The 19394-nt window shown below is 39.3% G+C and overlaps 1 protein-coding gene across 3 annotated transcripts in view; it reads right to left on the reverse strand.

Moving 5' to 3' along the window:
• Positions 1-19394, reverse strand: part of CNKSR3 (CNKSR family member 3) — a 65373-nt gene that overhangs the window by 14286 nt on the left and 31693 nt on the right. For all 3 annotated transcript variants that reach the window (XM_007430702.4, XM_025168234.2, XM_088142259.1), the window contains exons 3-6: positions 11867-12069; positions 7038-7125; positions 4743-4784; positions 509-628 (exon numbers count right to left, since the gene is read on the reverse strand). In XM_007430702.4, coding sequence (XP_007430764.2) covers positions 509-628; positions 4743-4784; positions 7038-7125; positions 11867-12069 — 453 coding nt within the window. The remainder of the gene's footprint in view (positions 1-508; positions 629-4742; positions 4785-7037; positions 7126-11866; positions 12070-19394) is intronic.

Here is a 19394-nt window from a genome sequence, read left to right on the forward strand (position 1 = left end):
TCACATTTTCAGCAACGGCAAATCTTGACGGGCCTCCATAATGAAGTTTCAGGGCCAGTATAGAGATCCGGGTTTTTAAGTGTTTCTCTGTTCTCTTGTATATAGAAGGATACTTCATGAAGGAACTCCCTACTGGAAAAAATGTAAGGACCTGAACATAAAGTATTACGGCATTTTTATTTCAGATTACAAGGTCAAACTAATTAGAAGGGTGCTTGTTCTCTCTCAGTTCAATCAACCTACCTTCACAAACAGGAGTATGGGTGTCAAAAACGTCAAGATGGTGGCCGTGACCAAAGCTCCACACCTTTTCATGTGTGCACACATGTTGTGGACAAGATGCATGTAAAAAAGGGACAGGGTTTCAATTGTGCAACTGTGGCCTCCATCTTGACTTTTTTGACCCCTCCTGCTTTGGGAAAATAAAGTAGAATTTATTACTTTAAATAAACTTTAAAGTAGTAGCTGACTGCAATTTAGAAGAGTAAAAAAATGCAAGTATTCTTACCAAACCTTCCCCAGGTTTAATGTTGTTTAAGTGAACCTCTTCCAGACAGGCACCCTGACTCATCAATGGATCAGTTGTTGACCGGATTGTCTTATCACAGATTCCATTCAAAACCTTAGACTAGAAAGAAATGAGAACATGATCTACAGCATTATTTTGGGGGTGGGGGATGGGGGTGGTCTCATGTATAGTCTCTATGTCCTCCTTGAACAAAGAAAAGAAGACCTAAATTAAGTATGTTGGTTTAATGCTATTTCCAGATTCACAGGATACAGCAGCTGCCAGAAGTTAACTTTTATTAGCTCCATTGGGCAACAAAGCTGTGGTCCTCAAACTCAAAATTCTACAGCCATAGTTCAGGTCCTTTGTAACTTTGGATCACAAATTATCCAAAAAGGCAATAATTGTGTATCATTCATAGGCTTGGGATACAGTAAATAATATAATGGCTTCCTCCCTAACGGGAAAAGTCCACTGGGACAAATGATAACATAAAGGCTGAGCCCTGAGAGCCCTAAATTAATCAGGATCCTTAAGAGATTCTCCTCTCCTGTAACTTAAGTCAGCCTTCCCTTCCTAATGCCCTCCAGATGTATTGGGAATTTCCAACCAGCAGGGACAACAGCTAGGAATGTTGGATTTCCAACTGCATCACATCTGGAGAAAACCAAGTTAGAAGAAAACATCTTCCAAAGGTTTGGTCACCAACACTGACCAAAACACTGCCTTGATTTTATCACCTATGCATCAAATCCAAAGAGACAGAAAAAATGTTAGTCTATCTCAGTGACCACTCAACTGTAGAATTTATTTCCTAAAATAAGTCAACAAAATCCAATATTAAGCATTTAATATGCATTTAAATAAAAATTTAAATGTATTTCTCTTTGAGTTGGCATTTGGCTGCAATATTAATATTCAGGTTTTAACATTTATAATATTTCCTTATTTCAATAAATTAGATGATAAGTTGCCCTGGATTCCCAAATATGGATGCATGTTTGAAATGAAAAGAAAATTTTACTGCCTTGTTTGGAACCCCAAACTATTGTGTCAGAGATGCAAATGTAATGATAAAGAGAAAAAAAAAAATCAAAATTAGAGCAATTTGAAGCTGGGCAGGGAGAAACTGATTTAGAACAGGCATGGAAGAACAAAGTCTTCCCATGCTGTAATTTTGCTATTGTGATCCCTGCTTCTCAGTTGCTATTTACTTCACTTCAGCATGAAGTTTACAGCATGAGGTGGAGGAAAAGTCAAACTTCTCCCTTCCATCAAATTCACAGTCTACAATTTTTAAAAAAGATACAACCACAAACCAAGATCACAGGGAAAATCTCTCTTCCCCTCCCCACTCTGTACATATATTGAATTGTTAACCTATCAAATATATGTTCCTTTCCTCTAGACATAAGCCTTTCCTTCTGTACTAAAAAGTCCCTCAACGTACGTTGAGAGAATATTAACAGTCACAGATGACTGATGAAGGATCTAAGGAGAGCTTTCCTCCTGTCAATCAACAAGGGAAAGCAGTCAATGAATTGGAACTTGGAGGCTGCAGCTAGCAGGGAAATGGAAAGAAGTGCGACACAATTGCAGAAAACGGTAAAAAGGAAGGAAGGAGCAAGAGACATTCTTCTCAAAAGAATGCATCTTTGCACAATCAACATCTACAATTTTTATCACTCAATAATAAATAAACACTCCGGATTGTTTCCACATCACCTCAAATTTTAAAAGGGTGCAAAGGTAATATATGTATGTGTCAAAAAAGGATGAAATCAACAGAATGTCAATAGAATGAGGCTGTAACTATTCAATATACTTGCAAACAAAATAGAACTCAAGGAAACTAGAGAGAAAGTATCAGAATACAGGTCCAAGTTTGGATTCAGCATCTTCAGATGTTTCATTTTCTTTCAAAATGCAAATTAATAGAAATCAAAGAACGATGCAAATAATGTTGGATTATGTCTCTGGGAACCAATATGCACACATGCACAATTATATGCAGGAATGTTTATGGTCAAATCTTTTAAAAATTGAAAAATAAAATATTGCCAAACAGTCATGAAAGGAGTATTTTAATGGTGACGTAGAAAACAAACTTCAAATATAATCTTCAAAGATCCTTGTGGAACATTATTTCAGAAAATCAAGGAATAACCAAGAACAGGAATGAGCTCTGAGATCTGCTGAGGTCAATTTACAAATATAAACATCCCAAAAGTTAAAGAAAATATATTCTTTTTATTTAACAGCCCACTGAGGCAAATCAGTACAATCACCCTACATGTTCTCCACTGTCAGCCAGAATAATCTATTAACCCAATCATCAATCAACTAAAATTCTCTAACACTTACCTAATACCTATCCAGCCTTGCATTTCCAGCTTCTCCTTGCTATCAGTGCCCATTTTTTTGTCCCTTATTCACCAATATGTACATGTGATTTCAAATGTAACACTGTATTGTTGCAAGTTCCACCTCCATAATTTATTAGAGGAACAACATTTATCTGTGTCTTGCATCTAATACAAACAATTACGGCCTCAGTAATATTCACAACTGGCTCCTCGTATTGCAAAAGCCAGGAACAGGGTATGTAAATGTTGGCATTTGACTAATTAGCTTGACTCTTACCCACTATTTGGGAGAATACTCCACCACAACATCTGGCATGCGAGGAATGTTACCACTGGTACAGGCAGAGTTTCAGGAGCATATCTAAGGCTCCAATCCAACACACGCTAAGCCACCACTGTAAGCAGACAATTGTGGCCATTAGAAAGGGATATGGGGCAGTGAAAAAGAGCCAGTGGGCTGGATGGGCACATTCATGAATAGCCATAAGCTTCTCATGTTGTTAGAACACAGTTGTTGAAAGCAATTAAATACACACACACACACACACATACACACAAACCAAACAATGTTACTATAAAAAAGTAAGAGTACTGAAAGAACCATAATGCATAAATAGAAGGGCGTATGGATTTTTTAAAGAAGGTAATCAACAATTGTTCTGTTTTGAATTGAGGTGTGAGTATTTTTAGATACTGTGAATTCCTCACCATCTATCTGGCAGGCGGAAGGCCTTATCAAAGAACACAGCCTGATTCATGTCAAAAGGAGGAAGCAATGATTAACCATTACAAAATATTAAAACTAGGTCACTGCATCCCTATTCCAGTCACAAGACTGCTGCAAACGTATTTGGAAAATAGTTAGATGGGAGGCCTCAAAACAGAGTGCCTCGCTTCTCTGTATCACAGCACCACTTTGTACCAGTTATTGTATGCAAGGCAGTGCCTAAAGGAGAAGGAGAAACAGAACTCTTTTCCATAGATATTACATTAATGATACTGTTTACTGGGATTTATATGCCACTTCAGTGCAATGGGGCTTTGAATGGCTCACATTCCCTCCTTTCAGAAAGAAGATTAAAACAGTAAAACCATATGACAAAAGAATCACAGGCAGCAAAAAGAATTACAAAGACAACTATGGCCACCGAAAGAACAATAAACATCCAAACACAATCCAGGCCGGAGGCTCCCAACTTACATCAGATCCATGGCTCTCTTAAAAAAGCCAAGTCTGACAGCTCTCCTGAAACTCAGCAGGGTTGAATAGATTGAAGAAAGAGCAGAAGCAATGCAAACTCACAAAAAAACTATCATTTGCTTACTCTGTGGGTCACATTACAAGCAGCCTCCATGGTCCTCCATTTCCTCTCCTGAAGTTTCTCTACTCATACAGAAAAGGAATATGAACACAAACTCCTCATCTGATGGGCTAATATAGTCAGCCTTGGTGTATTTACTCATGAGTCTTGCAAAGACAGGATAGGAGTCTATATGCATTTCCATCTGAGCTGGAATCCAGAATAATGTGGAGAGGTGTATTTGCATTTCAGAGCAGAGGCAAACCAAACTAAATCCGCAGGGTAAAGGAACTAGAGAAATGCCTGAGTACACCCTCCACCTTGTCCCACTTTTAGCCTTCAACTAGGCGAGCTGAATGTCAGAACAGGGCTTTTGGATCAACTAAAAATAGTTCGGACTTTCACATTTTAGGTGATTAGATAAGCCTGGAAACTATGCAATAAGAAGCCATAGATGCCTGCTGTTCCTCTTGAGCTTCATAATAAGTAAAGCTGCTTTCAATCATAAAAAAGTCCTTAACAGAAAGGAATTCAAAAAATGAGTTTAACACAAACGTTTATACTTACTACATTGAGAACTTTATCTTCCATTTCAGCTACAAGGCAGTCCTTTAAAAAGAAAGGAACATATTCTATTACTGGAAGATCCTTATATAGCATCAAATTGTAATTTTGACTTGATTGACTTGTACAGTCAGTAAAGTATGTCTGGAGTACAGAAGACAATGTAGAGGTCTTCGACAATGATCCAGAAATCTTATTCTATGTGCAAAAACTTCAGCAAGAACCATGTCTGCCCGTTTTAAAGTGTTGTTTTTTTTTATAAGCCCTTTAATCACAGCCTTTTCTCACATAAGATAAAATACTTTGTTAACGAAACATAGACTACTGGTCCCTCAGCAGACTGGCAACAGCTTTCCAGGGTTTTAGAAGCAAATATTTCCCAATCCTAACCAGAGATGCTGAGGAATGATCAGGACCATTGAACAAGGCACTCAGTCTAGCATGTAAGGTATGTGCCCTGCAACTACAATATAGCCTGTCCATCTTTTGAATACACGATGTAAAAACCTAATCTAAAAAATGATTTGCATAATTTCCTTTGCATGAGGACCTCTTATGTGTGCAAATCATCCTTCTGCTTAAAAATGGTGGGCAGCAGCTTCAATTGATGCACTGCCAAATCCCACTCAATTTTGAAGGTTTAATGTTTGATCTTTGGGATCTGCTAGTTGAAAGGAATGGGAAGTAACGGGAAGCAAGCAAGGGGCAGGAAGACCTATTTAACAAGTAGATCTCCAACTCAAGTTCTCTGCATCCCATCCATTCAGCAGTACTTCTACTGTCTTCATCTGCACAAATGTAACTACAGAAATGTGATTCACAATGTATTCTCATGGAAAAGCACTAGGCTTTGCAAATACTATCTGGCACCCTGCAAAGACACTGCTGAAAGGACTACATCCAGCAGAGTATAAAAGTATACAAAGCATTATTTATTCAACAGGAACAATGGAAGAATTAGAAGATTACACTGTTTCTTCTACTTTTAAGAAAGTGCCTGAGCCAAAATAGAAAAGTGGTAATACCGGCAAACACAAGAGTTTAAGTTAGTGTTGCATCCTAGAGGGAAAACTTGTTGAGCCACCAGAGACTTCAATCAGTAGAACAGGAAAGGAGGACATTTTGGGCTATTTTCCTCTCCCTGCTGCACTTACACTGTTCCAACAGCAGATTTGGGGGTTAGAGAGATAAAAATAGTCTTTCCTTCTTGTTCCACTGACAGAAGTCTCACCTGGAACAACGGATGGCACTCCGTCAGCAGAGTCACCTCAACTAGTTACAGCTTAAAATAATTTATCTTGATCCAATCAAGAAGAAGAAATGACCACACTGTTATTGGGAAAAGAAAAAGCCTTGAAGGGCTGCAGCATTGGAAGAATGGCTTCACAGCTGAAAGTAGCTATAGTCATACCTATACTTAAGAGTCTTTTTAATCCTGCTGTAGAAAGTGACCATAAAGGCAAGGGCAGCTGGGGAAAAAAACAAATGCTACCAGCCACTGAATGGAGTGAAGCTATAGCTGCCCATAAGCCCTACACATCCAGAGACAGGTTTTTAGACACAGCTGTGAGTTAAAGTACTTATTGGACCTTTCTGTTACTCCAGCAAATGTCGTTCTGTTTAGTCTGACTCTAAACTGTTTCTACATTTGAATGTATCTTGTATTTCCTTCTGCCTTTCTCTTTGAGTGAATATATCTGACCTATAATTGCCTTCTGGGTATTGCCGTTTTAGATCTCTTTTAGGTTTTATAGATCCCACAACTACAAAAAGTTGCTGCTAGGAAAAATGCGCATAAACTGCCATGTGTAAATTACTCATGACTGAAACTGCCTTGCTTCATGGCACACTTCATCCCATGCTGGCATAAAAAAAAAAAAAGATGTGTTACCAGTGAAAACTGGGGAAATTTATCATACTTGTTATACCCATATTTTTCATAGACTCTAACAGTGCAGGGCTACTAGCAACTGAAGGCTGCTACAAATGTACTGTTAGAATTCAAAGTCTAATTATGGGCTTGTAAATTCCTAAATAATCCGTAAATAAAAAATCATTGTTAAAAGAATAGTATTCGCTGTGGGAGACCAAAGCAACAATATCTGGAACAGCTTGAACCAAAGGTGCTTGATCTGATCATAGAAATCCAAAACTCACATGTATCACTAAGCTGCTCATAAAATTATATTACAATTATTTCTGTACCTCCATTGTTTTGCATTCCTTTGGGGAAATTTAGAAAGGATAAGGGCAGAAGCAGCAGAGAAAGGGAACAACACACACAATCTCTTAACTGACCTTCTGAACAGTGGTAGTAAGATCCAAGCACAGCTGAATGATTTTATTCTTTGTCACAGAAAAGTCAGCTACCCCAGTAAATGGAGTCCTGTGGTAAGACAAGAATGTGCCTTTAAGGAAAAAAGAGGCCACACAACAATTGTCATTACTAGAAGCTTAGTGTGCATAATGACAGGGCTACTATGTGTTGTCATGCTTGATTATCATAAATTGGTTTGTGCAGGGTGATCAAATCACTCTTCATGGCTACTTACTATAGGTCATAATCATAACTTTAAATATGGGATTTGCTGAAGATGTCTACCCCTGGGGAAAGGCAGGGTCTGTTTTACTTTAGTTTTCCAAAGGCAGTATCTTGTGCAGAACTGAGCAGTGGATTTAGGAACAAGATAGGATCATTTCTGTCAGTTGAGTTCAGGAAGGAAAGAAAGAAAGGGCACAAATTCCAATTACTGCTTCTTCTTCTCCCCAGTCTTCATATGCGTGATGGCAGTTACACTCTGTAAAAGGATACACTCCACTTGGCCTCTTTTCCAAAGCCTACATTAAGGGGTTAAGATGACTTTCCTTATGCCATTGTAAGCTTAAGAGACCAGTCCTCATAATGTGTGTGGTGAGAGGGAAGGGAGTTACACTTAGTAATGTGATACACAAATCTGTGAAACACTGATCTAATATTTAAGAGGCATGACAGAGCATTTCTACAGATACATATCAAAAAACAAAAGTAAAAGCAATTTTTCTAAGTATGTAATTATTATCTAAAAGCTAAGCTTAATTAATATTCATAAAACTTCAAATCAGATTAACATCAGTTTATTTTTAAAATTAATCTAACGGCTAATACCCAGAAAGTATCAGTGCCACCCAGGGGAGCAGAAAAATATTTACTTGCCCTGGTTAGAACAAATTATAATCACAGTCTGTAACAGTGTTTTGAGGAGCAGAGACCTCTGACTGGGAAGAGGTCTCCCCATCACCCTTGACCCCAGGAATGGAATAAGAAACAGCTATTTTAGAAACATAAGACATTCAGACTGATGGTACCTGGCTAACCCTGTCTGAGGTTGGAAACTAAGCAGAACTGGGCCTTGTTAACAGCTGGATGGGAGACTACCAAGAAATTCCAGAGCTAAAGGCTACATTGGGAAGTAATTTAAATACCCTCCCCCCCCCAAAAAAAAACATTCCAGAAGAACATGGGAGAAATTATTTCCATAATGCTACCTATATGGACATGCCCATGAAATCACCAAGAGTTGAGTCTAAGTTAAGGATGTCTACTTAACTCTACCGACAGAATCCATCTTAAGTTAGTACTGTCCATTCTGACTGATTGTGGCTTTTCGATCATCAGATAGAGGTTCGAACCCTCCAACCTCCTACCCGTTCCTTTCCACTGCATTCCTCCAGTGAACTACAACCCCTCCCCACCTAAATCTTACTTCAGGCCTATCTATATGTGCCTACAGTGAGTTTATACTAGCGTGTTAGGAAATCAAAGCACTTGACTGAATAAATCAAAGACCACCATTCTTAACAGAGTTGAAATACAAGAATTAGAAAAGATTTTTTTTGGAGATAGCCCACCATAAACGCAGCTACTATCTTGACTCAAACCCAAGTAACAGGATAGTATTTGGAAGGGGTGACACATTTTAGAAGCCAAATATATTTTTTAAATTCTTGCCTATTCTCTGGTCCATATTTGCATACACAGTTTCAAGCTGGTGAACATCTTGTTAATGAAAGGGAACCTCATTTTACAGCACATTTTCTTTTCACCAACTCTGGGTTCAAATATGGGATCTGTTGCTAAAACTGGGAACCCTGAAGAGGTGTTGCCAGTCAGCAGAGACACAATACTGAACTAATTGGACAACAATCTGATTTAACAGAATGAAGCTTCTGAAGTTTCTGCATTAGAGCTTGTTGTATAAAGTTGGATACATTACAACTCCGTGGAAAAGGAGAAGAAACTGTGTCCAGAAAAGACAGCCAATGTAGGCCAAGGCAAGGGGGAAAAAGAACACATGGGAAAATGGAAAAGAAAAACTAGGGAAATCCAGCAGAAAGTAGTAGCTACATCTAGTACACGTCTGTTTACTCAGCTAAAAGCTCTCTTTATGGTCATTTCATGGGTATCTTGCTAATAGTATATAATATCAACTCAACTGAATGGATTAATGGTACAATGAACCTTCCTCCACCAACAAGAGTCCTTAAGCCTGCCATAATTGGGAATCTACAAAGCAAGGGAGTAATCTCTGCACCCTGCAGGAATCCTTAAAGTTCTAACAAATGCTTTCCTGTCAGTAACATATCCGGTGCTAGAGGTAATTCTTTTCTGTAAGCCAAAGTAAAGGGAAGTACTTTCTAACCCTGGCCCCAAAGATTACTTGGTCCCAAATCAGGCATAAAAAGGCAAATAAAAATGCTCCCACTGTCACAGCATCACCAACTGCCCCTCACTCAACTTTCTCACACAGGAACAAATGGCTCTGACTGATCTGTGGGAGAAAGTAAACAAAGACGAACACTTAGCTAGGCTAGAGACAAAAACATCACTTATCTCTTGGCACCAAAGCCAAGGGATACAAATTAATGAACACCAAAATCCACTGTGTATATTTGGCTTGAAAGTCAATTCTGATAGCAATTTTTGAACAGCCCACATAGTTACAAGGCCCTATATTAAAATACAAAATTACTTTTTGAAGACAATATCTATATTTAATCTCGTTCTAAAATAGAATTGGACTAGAAAACAAAAGCCTTTTTAGACAGCCAGTTGCCTGATTCCGTCAATATCTGCAGGAAAGGTCCAAGCAGAGACAAAATCAGCTTTGGGGGTGGAGGTGGTATTTGAGCTACCTTCGATCCTTCAGAAACTTCTAGCTCCTTATGAGTCCAAGGCAAACATCTGTACTGGGGAACCTCCAAGGTTCTAAACTGCAGTAGGGAGCCCGCTTTGGTATAGCAGCCATCCTACTACAGATGTCTGCTCTGAAATCCCTGGAAAGCAAAACATGGAGTCCTTGGTGCTCTTTGAGCTCGGTTGTTTGCAGATGTTTCATTACCTGACTAGGCAACATCAGTGCTAGAAGGGAGTGGGGTTTGCTCTCCATTTATATACAGTAGCTTGCCCTGCCAGTACATATTGGTGTACATATGTACATAAAGCAGAACGTATTGTGCAATGGCAGGGCTTGGATTGCTAAAGATATTTCCCTGGAGCCCCTTCGCACTCATACAACAGTTTTATGTGAGTGACAAACTGAATAGGACCCTTGCAGAGCACTGGTTAGAGTGTTGGACTACAACTAGGGGAACCCCGGATCAATTTTCCATTCACCTACGAAGTTCACTGAATGACCTGATGCAAGATGTTTTCTCTCAGCATAAATTGCTTCAGAAGGCTCTTGAGGCAAAATGGAATGTGCAAAGTTTGGATTTGAAACAATCAAAGTACTTAGGAATCAACATTGGGCCCCTTGCTGTACCTTTTGGCAGCTCCTTGAAGGAGCCATGACCTTTCCTGGGCTGGTAAGATAGCCATTTGGGCTTCAGAAAATGTTTGAGTTAAGATTCCTGAACTGAAATGAGTATTTTCCTAAGCTTGCACAGCTGCTGGACAAGCTGACAAAAAGAAGCAGCTCCTTTAAGAAACTGCCAACAGGTACGGCAAGGGAGCTGATGCCAGATCTGAAGCACCATTGCCTGCTTTGCCTCCAAATACTGCACACCTCTACTTTTATTGAATGTTAACCCTTCTGTCCTTGTTTATTTATATCTTACAGTGGGAAACGTAGTCTAATATAAGTAGAATGTAGCTTGCAATCACAAAAAAGCAAGCATACTTCTCTGCTTGCAAAAGGAAATTTCAGCCTTCTAGGTAAGTAGGTAGAAAGGAAAAAAGGAACAACAAATATGATTCGTGTCTGGAACAAAGCCCATTTGAGGGACATCCTGAAGTCTCTCTCACAGTGCCTCTCCTCTACATTTCCTGTCTCACAAGTTGGCGGGATGCAAGAGGTTCTGTGCTATCTCTAAATCTCAGACTGTGGCAGGATCTTCTCAGTTACCTGTCTGTCTGTCTGTCTTTCCTTACTTACTTATTTATTAATCAAATTTATACGCTGCGCATCTCATTGTACAAGTAACTCTAGGCAGCTTACAAGTAAAAAAGCAATAAAAAACAATAAAAATCTGTACAAAAATATACAAGGTTAAAAGGCAGAGAGAGCGTCTTCAAGCCACCAACCACCCCCAGTGCTACGAACCCCATGTGACCCCCATGCTAGTTGAGGATCTTCCACTGCAGTTGTCACTACTCTCTGCTCCATAATATTAGCTAGAAAGTAAAGACATTTCTCTCAACACTTTCTTCTTTAGGCCTCTGGCTTGATTCCTTTTATGGCCCAATGAGGAAACAGGCAATGGAGGCTGCAATCTTCCATTTTCTTACCTGGGAACAATCCCTACTGCACTCAATGGTACTGCCTTCTGGGTATTCCCATACGCCTGTTTAAAAATAAACTGCAAAATGTAACCCATCCTAGCTATCGTAACAAGGAATTTGGTCAATTTGAGATTGACAGTGCAATCTTACAGGTGGACCGTGTAACCGGAGATGTCGCATATAAAAAGGGAATCCAAGAGAGCTAAACAAAGAGAAATATATTTCGGTTGGCTCACCTCAAATATCTGCCTTGGCCAAAAGATGGGCAAAGGGAAAAGAAATCTTACCACTAAGCCAGGAATAGATCATCCCCAGACACATGAATTGCCTTCTTGTTTGCTGAGTTTAACAGTATACAGCCTCCTACCTGTCCAGCCATGTCAGCAGAGCCTTCGCAGCACCAATAAGTTCTACCACGGAGGTAAGGAATTCATTAGGAGGTTTGCGTGAGGTATTTCCATCATAGTTTGAACTTTTCCTCCGGCTGCCAATGTAGTTTTGTAGATTGTTGGACGCTGCTCGTAACTTAAGAATCAAGTTCTTCATGTTGTCCGTTTCAAGGCCGTAATTCTATAGAAAAGGCAATAATTTGTAAAATGAGCATGGTGGTCTCTCAAAGTGTTCACTGAGCCACTACGGGGAGGCAAAAGCAGATCGTCAGGGGTCACATATATGGCTCCATAAACCTGAGTATATTTATTTGGTCAGGGAGGAATTAAAAGGAATTTCCACTTTTAGCCAATGAGTACTTTAGTAACTCTTTCCTTCTCTAGAGGAACTAACCTCAGTGGTCTTCAGTGAACACTCCGATGCAAGAAAACCCCTTCTGTTCTCAGCTGGAGGGCTAGGAATTCTGAGATGGCACAAGCCATCCTAAAAGGTGCCGAAAACCAAGGCTGTGCTGCGCTTCAGATTCAAAGGGGAAAAGGTCCTTCAGAGTGCCAATGGGCACGTAGATACCATCTGAGTGCAACTCCTTAAGGGGTACACATCTTTTCCAGGATCTCACTACAGCTGTGGGGAGGGGGGCATGGATGCGTTAAGGGGTTGCAGACAGGTACTATGTGGCCACCCCCCAGACACTGAAATACCATTTATTTATTTATTTTATTTATAAATCAAATTTATATCACTGCCCAACTCCCCCACAAGGAGGGACTCTGGGCGGTTCACAACCAAACCAATTTAGCCTTTGAAACCAAAGTGCTGCACAGCCCACACTCGCAACCATCTCACAAGCTGGTCTGATCTGACATTTCAAAGCTGTTAATCCAATACCTGCTTCCTTGGAAGTAAACTCCACTGAATTTAATGGGACTTACTTCTAAGTAGTCAGGCATAGGATTGTACTGCCAAGTCAGCAGCTGAAACTTACCAAGGGTGGGGATGGGGGTAATACTAGTTTTAATAACCCCTTTAAAATCATACTTCTGAATTTTAATATACGCTATTCCAAACATTACGGCACTAATTCCTTTGACAAATGAATAAAAACATATTGCTGCAATTAAATAAAGTGTTTCTATTACTGCATGACCCAGTGCATATTATTATATATGTGGATATTTCTATCCTCACATAAAAAGATGCTCACAAAGATAATTAGCTAAACACAAGCAACCAAAGCCAGTTCAGTGCTAAAACTATTCAGAAGCAGGGATGCCAATTAACCAATAAAGATATTTTGGATAGAATGCTCTTAGATTCATAGACATAAATTCATAAATTCCCTCCCCCCAAAAAGAGATGAACCATTGTACTGTATTTATAATTCTTGCTTTTCTTTTTTAAGAATAGCATCAAAAGTACACTTGTATTTAATACCTGTTCAGAAATACAGTTTAAAGAGAAAACTAAAGAATATATATCTGTATCAGTGTTATATTCAAATTTCCTTGATTTAAATCAAGGAAACGGATTTATATAACTTCACAAAATTCTTTTAATCAATTTTTGTCCACCTATTTGACCAGAATTAAAAAATTGTAATGGCCAATCAGGTATTATTGATTGGCCAATGCACACTGCTTCACACACTCACACACATTTAAGTTCATCCCTGGGGTTAGCCTTAGGAGGATTAAAATATTGGTTATTAGCTCAAATTCAGGATTAGGACAGATCTTTCCCAAAATTTATTTTGTCTCAAACTGCAAGGTGAGCCTCCATGAAGAATGAAAGAAAGTACAGGAAGGTTTTAATTATATATGGCCAAGCAGAAATGGCCTCTTTCCCCCTCTTGCCAAGATATCTTTACTACTAAGTTTGATCATAATTTGATCCTGTTTTGTTTGTTATGTGTATATGTATTGGCAAACTCATTTGCTGAAGACTAAGTAGTAAATAAAAAACAAACACAGTTGCACAAGTAGAGAGCCTTAAGTCTGAGGCTCACATTTGCTTGTGCATATAATCCTCCATCATTTTTATTTCTCTTTATTACTAGTCATGATTTCTGAGGCTAGGTTCTCTTTCTTCAGGGTACCGTTAGAGAGCAATAAAAGATAAAGATTCCCTTGAGTCAAGTCAGTTCCTTGTTACTTTATGGATATATCCATGTAGTTTGGTTGGTAACAATTTGGAAGTAGTGTGCTATTACCATCTTCTAGAATGTTATTTTCAACTTCTCAGGATAACCTTGGGTCTTCTGGATGGTCTCACATCCAAACACTAAGCAAATTATACTGCTTAGCTTTTTCTAAGTGTGCTCAAGCTGTTATGGATTAAGCAATGAAAACACTCAAAACTGGGTTGACCACATCATCCAATCTCCTACCTAACCAAGTTCTTTGTTTGTTGTTCATCAGCCCTCTGTTGGACCACTTTCTGGTTCACATGTTAATCACTGCTTTGCTTGACTTCCAGTGATGACTAATTAAGAGGGACTATCCTAGGTACATAACAGATTCAGATGATTTCCAGAAGACACTTGGAGCCTTTTCCAATGATTAGATATGCAGTCTCATTGTGCACCTGGTTCTTCTTTGGAATTAAGAAATGACTAGGGCACTATTGTCCTTAACACCCTCTCCTACATTACAGTTCTCAGGGAACTCCCTAGCTGTCTCAGGAGCACCAGCAAATGAAACAGCTCACTTAGAGTGACATTTGCAGGAAACAAATAGTGAATGAATGGTTGCACCATGAAATCATGGCAATAAGAGCAGTGAAGCAGATTTATTTCTCCATTCTTATTGTGTCTGCAGAACCACATCCAATGGCCTTGTTCAGGTCTCAGTTGTCTCACCCATGCTATTCAATATGTATATGAAACTTAGGGAGTAAAGTATCATCACTATGCTGATGTTCAACTACAGATGAACCTGGGATGAAATGGAGATCCTGACTCTGTATCAGGAGGTAGTCAAGGTCTGGATAAGTCAAAACAAAATCAGATTGAATCCCTGCAAGGAGGAGGTACTGCCTGTAGGTGATCAATCAGGCATCATCTTGACCCCTAGATTAGTTCTGCCCTAGCCTTAAAGGAACAGGTCCTTGCTTCAGGGGTCTTCCTGTACCTGCAGTTACTGCTTGAGCAGCTGTGTGGGCTTTTTCTGGATGAGGACACCCTTGGAAATGATTCATGCTCTCATCACCTCAAGGTTAGATTATTGCAACACTCTCTACAGGGCATGAGGCTGCCCTTGAAGATGACTCAGAAGCTGAAATTGGTTAAAAACTCAGTGACTTAATTAGCAGATTCACCTACATTGAAGTCACTGCACTGGTTACCAACAGAGCCCAATTCAAGGGGCTGGTTTTAACTTTTAAACCATTACATGACTTGGCACCCATGTTTTTGTACAGTCATCTCTCTTGGCCAGAATCAGCTCACCCTGTGTATGTGTCCTGAAAAGGGCACTCCAGGTCCCCAACCCATGTGGATTAAAAGACACGGAATCCAGAGACAACCCCTCTATACCTTCCCCCCTGAGGTATGAGGAGCTCCAACTTTGCTTGTATTTCATAATGCAATTAATACCACCCTGCTCTGATGGGCTCTTGGTATGGACCACAGAAGTGGGCTATATGTGTAATTGTTTTGGATCTGGTTCCTTTGTTAATGGTTTTATTTTTATGTTTTGTTTTGTATACTACCTTGAACTGTTTTGAAATGGGGCTATTTAACAATATTATTATAAATAAATAAATGGTGGTCGAGAGAGGAAAGAAAAAAAAACTGCATAGCATTCACACAGAGATAGTGTGTGAAACAAGTGCTTAAAATATCTCTATGCTCAGTGGAGAACTTCATGCTCACTGCTGAAATTTCTGCAGAGTTTCAGGTTGGAGTATATATATGCATGTCCTCAACTCATCATATGTAAAATGTGCAATTTCCAGAAACATTTTCCCCCATATTTAAATAGGCAGTTGTATAGCACATCTCAGAAGCTCAATACACCTTTTCATCATGCAGAGAAAAATACACACATAACTAGGAACACACAAAGGTCAAACATTCCTGTCTTGTTAATCATTAATCCAAGTAGCCGCAGATTAAGTTGCCTTTATGGAAACAAGGTTTCCATAAAGCTTATTAGAATGTACCCAGGTATAATACAGAGGGCTGGAACCCATGTATCTGATGCATCTCACAGAACAGGCAGTGAAAAGTGACTATTGCCTTTTAGTATTCAATCTTTTAAAAGAGAACAGGAAAAAAAACCTGCACACAGTGCAATTATATTATTATTTAACACTTACACAGCACTTCAAAACCGCAGGCAGGACTCAGCAGTTTGTATTACAGTCAACCTTACAACCATCAACCGGTCATCAGCGTATTGCTATTATTCCCACTTTCTTCTCCCAAAGGGAATGAAACTAATTTTCCCTTAAGGCCATCCATGGGTAACTGGGGATTAACCAGCTACAACTCCAATCCTCTTAAATTTCTTGTAGAGCCTCTTAGAAAATGGAACTGGTGGAAAAAGTTATATGGCCCTAGTTTCTATCTACCTACCTACCGCCTACCCACCCACACACAGTGCCTTCAAGTCAGTGTTGACTCCTATCAACTACCTGGACTTTTCTTAGCAAGATTTTGGAAGTGGCTTGTCATTGCCTTCTTAATAGGGCTGAGAAAAAGTGAGCGGTCCAAGGTCACCCAGTTGGCTTTCTGCCTAAGGCAGGACTAGAAATTACAGTCTCCTGGTGTGTAGCCTAGAGCCTTAACAACTGCACCAAACTGTCTACATTAAAGTATACCCACTTTTGCATTTGTCCATCAGGTGGATAGCATTAATATGAACTGAAGCTGGGCATGAGTGGCCTACACAATTTGTGGGCAGAGAAACTAGATAGATGATTTCTCTGAATTTCTCCAAGGAAAGAAGATACCCCTTTAATGAGGATAGTAGCCTGCCAGTGAAAAATCCAATGGCAAGAACTACAGCTTGGTATCTTTCAAGCATGGGAAGGCAAGTAAACCACAGAGGTGACTGTACAATGAATGACAGGACATTGACATAAGCTCTTGACCATTTCATAACTAACTAATTGCAAGAACACCATGGGATTTTTTTCTGAAATTCTATTTCTTCAGCTTGAATGAACACTGACAGGAAAAATGCAGGATAATTTCTGTGCATACTAAGCAGATTTAACCTAAGTGATACTAGTTACTGAACTGCCTTCAAAACAGGGCACATTGTTCTTCATCATCTCATTTGATGTACCAGTCACAGAACACTTCTCCAATGTAGAGCTACGTGACACCAACCCTAGTGTCTTCTGAGCAGGAGATGAGGACATTTCTAACTGTCTAGACTTTTTAGGACCTGGTCTTTCTGGCTGACCAAAGGAATATGAATCACTGAGTGGGTTTGACATAATAGTAACCATAGGTTAGCACAGTCTTTCTCAACCTCAGCAACTTTAAGATGTGTGGACTTCAACCTGGCTGGAGGAATTCTGGGAGTTGAAGTCCACACATTTTAAAGATGCTGAGGTTGAGAAACACTGGGTTAGTATTTCAAAAGAGGCGGCTTCATAGGATGGAAACTTTTCCTTTTGTTTTAGATTAACTGCAGCTTTTCATCACCCAATCTTGGACAAAATGTGTTTAATCTCAACAATTCAGGAAAGCAAACCCAGTTCAGACTACAGTTTATGGAGGCGCTAGGTATCTTGTCACTTTCTAGCATTTCTAAAAGGAGCATTACAACAGGATAAAGACACCGAGTAAAACAGGAGTTGGCCCACTGACACTTCTTTAGGTGCCCATCATGCTCTCTACCTCTGACTTTTTCAAATTTAAATTTTCTTTTATCATAAATACATTAATGAAAAAAGGGGAAGCTGACATCTTGCTTGCCTCAAACATTCTCTTCCTGTCCAAGGAAGATCCCACATCAGCTCTAGAAAAGGCATTTCAAGAAAACAAAAATGGGACGCGATTACAACCTACCAACTCTGCTTCTCTTCTCAGAGAGAGAGAAAAAAGAAGAGATGAACTAGAACAGAAAAGGGGAGAGTAAAAACAACCTCATCCATTTGTCTTCTGGTAAATGGGCATTTTGTGACTGCCCGTGCCAACTAGGCCAGTTCTTCTGAAAATGAGCAACCCCCCCCCCCCCCGCAGCATTGTGAGGGCATCCAGGACATGTCAAAAATTTCAGGCACACCTCCAACTCAAAATGGCTGCCTCCTCTGAGGTAACATAAAATGGTTAAGTTATATCACAGTAGGCTATAGCATGGTTTCTTTGTTTGTGGCTTAGATTGCTGTTTAAACCCAGTCTCTATAATACATAAACCATGGTTTATGGCTTGGGACACTATGGTTTGTTCAATAAACCAAAGTTAAGCAAATCATGGCAATATATATATATATATATATACACACACACACCACTTTATATGCTGTGTGTGTGTGTGTGTGTGTGTGTGTGTATATATATATGTATATATATAATATGCATGCACGCGCTTTCTCTCTCTCTCTCTCTATATATATATAATGGGACCACTTTATATGCTATAATGTGAACCCAGATGCATATTTATTTATTTATAGTTCAAATTTAGATGCCACCCATCTCACAAAAAGTGACTCTGGGTGGTTCACAATAAAATAGCAATAAATATTAAAATACAATAAAAACAATATAAAATAGAATAAAAATAGAATAAAAACCAAACACATACACAAATAATATCTTCCAAGACGTTGATGGTCAGTAAGATGTTAACATATGGGAGCATCTTCAAGGTGCTAGCCACCCCCGGGGTTGGTAGCCCTTTTTTGTGCCCCATGCCAGTTGGCAGAGCCAGGTCTTGACTGCTTTCCGGAAGGACAAGAGAGTTGGGGGGCCAACAATATACCTCATGCATCCTGCTTCTCACAGAAGGTAGAATGACATTTCAACTTTTCAACATTTCCACAGAAGGTGGAATGACATTTCAACTAAGCCACTCTGCCTAATGTATTGAGCAAGGAAGATTATATTCCAAGGGCCAAACTGAAGAAGGAACACTACTTTGGCAAATGTTCATCTCTTTTCATTTTATCTCCCTGTTTAAAAAACAGAACGGAAGAACGTCCTTAGGTGGATGCCTATTTATTATTCAAAGCAAGATCGTATTCAGTAATTTCAGTAGTATGCCATATTTTTACTCAGATGACACTAATCTCCCTAGCTGCAGCACAGAGAGTTGTATTTATTGAGAATTACCAGGTAAAACATGTTTCCTTAGCATCCTTTAAAACAAAATTGTTTGCAACTGTATAATTGCAAGGAATGGGATTAAGTCAATAGTTGCAAGCCTAATGCATCTGTTACAGAACAATGAGCATCTCTTTTTTCCCTCCTAGTTTACCAAGCACAAATTATTTCTGTCCTAGCCCTCCGAATGCAATTTACACAGAGAGTCCAAAGCTCTGCCCATTTT

The sequence above is a fragment of the Python bivittatus genome, unplaced genomic scaffold (genome assembly GCF_059951505.1).
Source record: "Python bivittatus isolate LINGU-HERP-01145 unplaced genomic scaffold, Pbiv_v1 ctg000020_np1212, whole genome shotgun sequence".
Lineage (NCBI taxonomy): Eukaryota > Metazoa > Chordata > Lepidosauria > Squamata > Pythonidae > Python > Python bivittatus.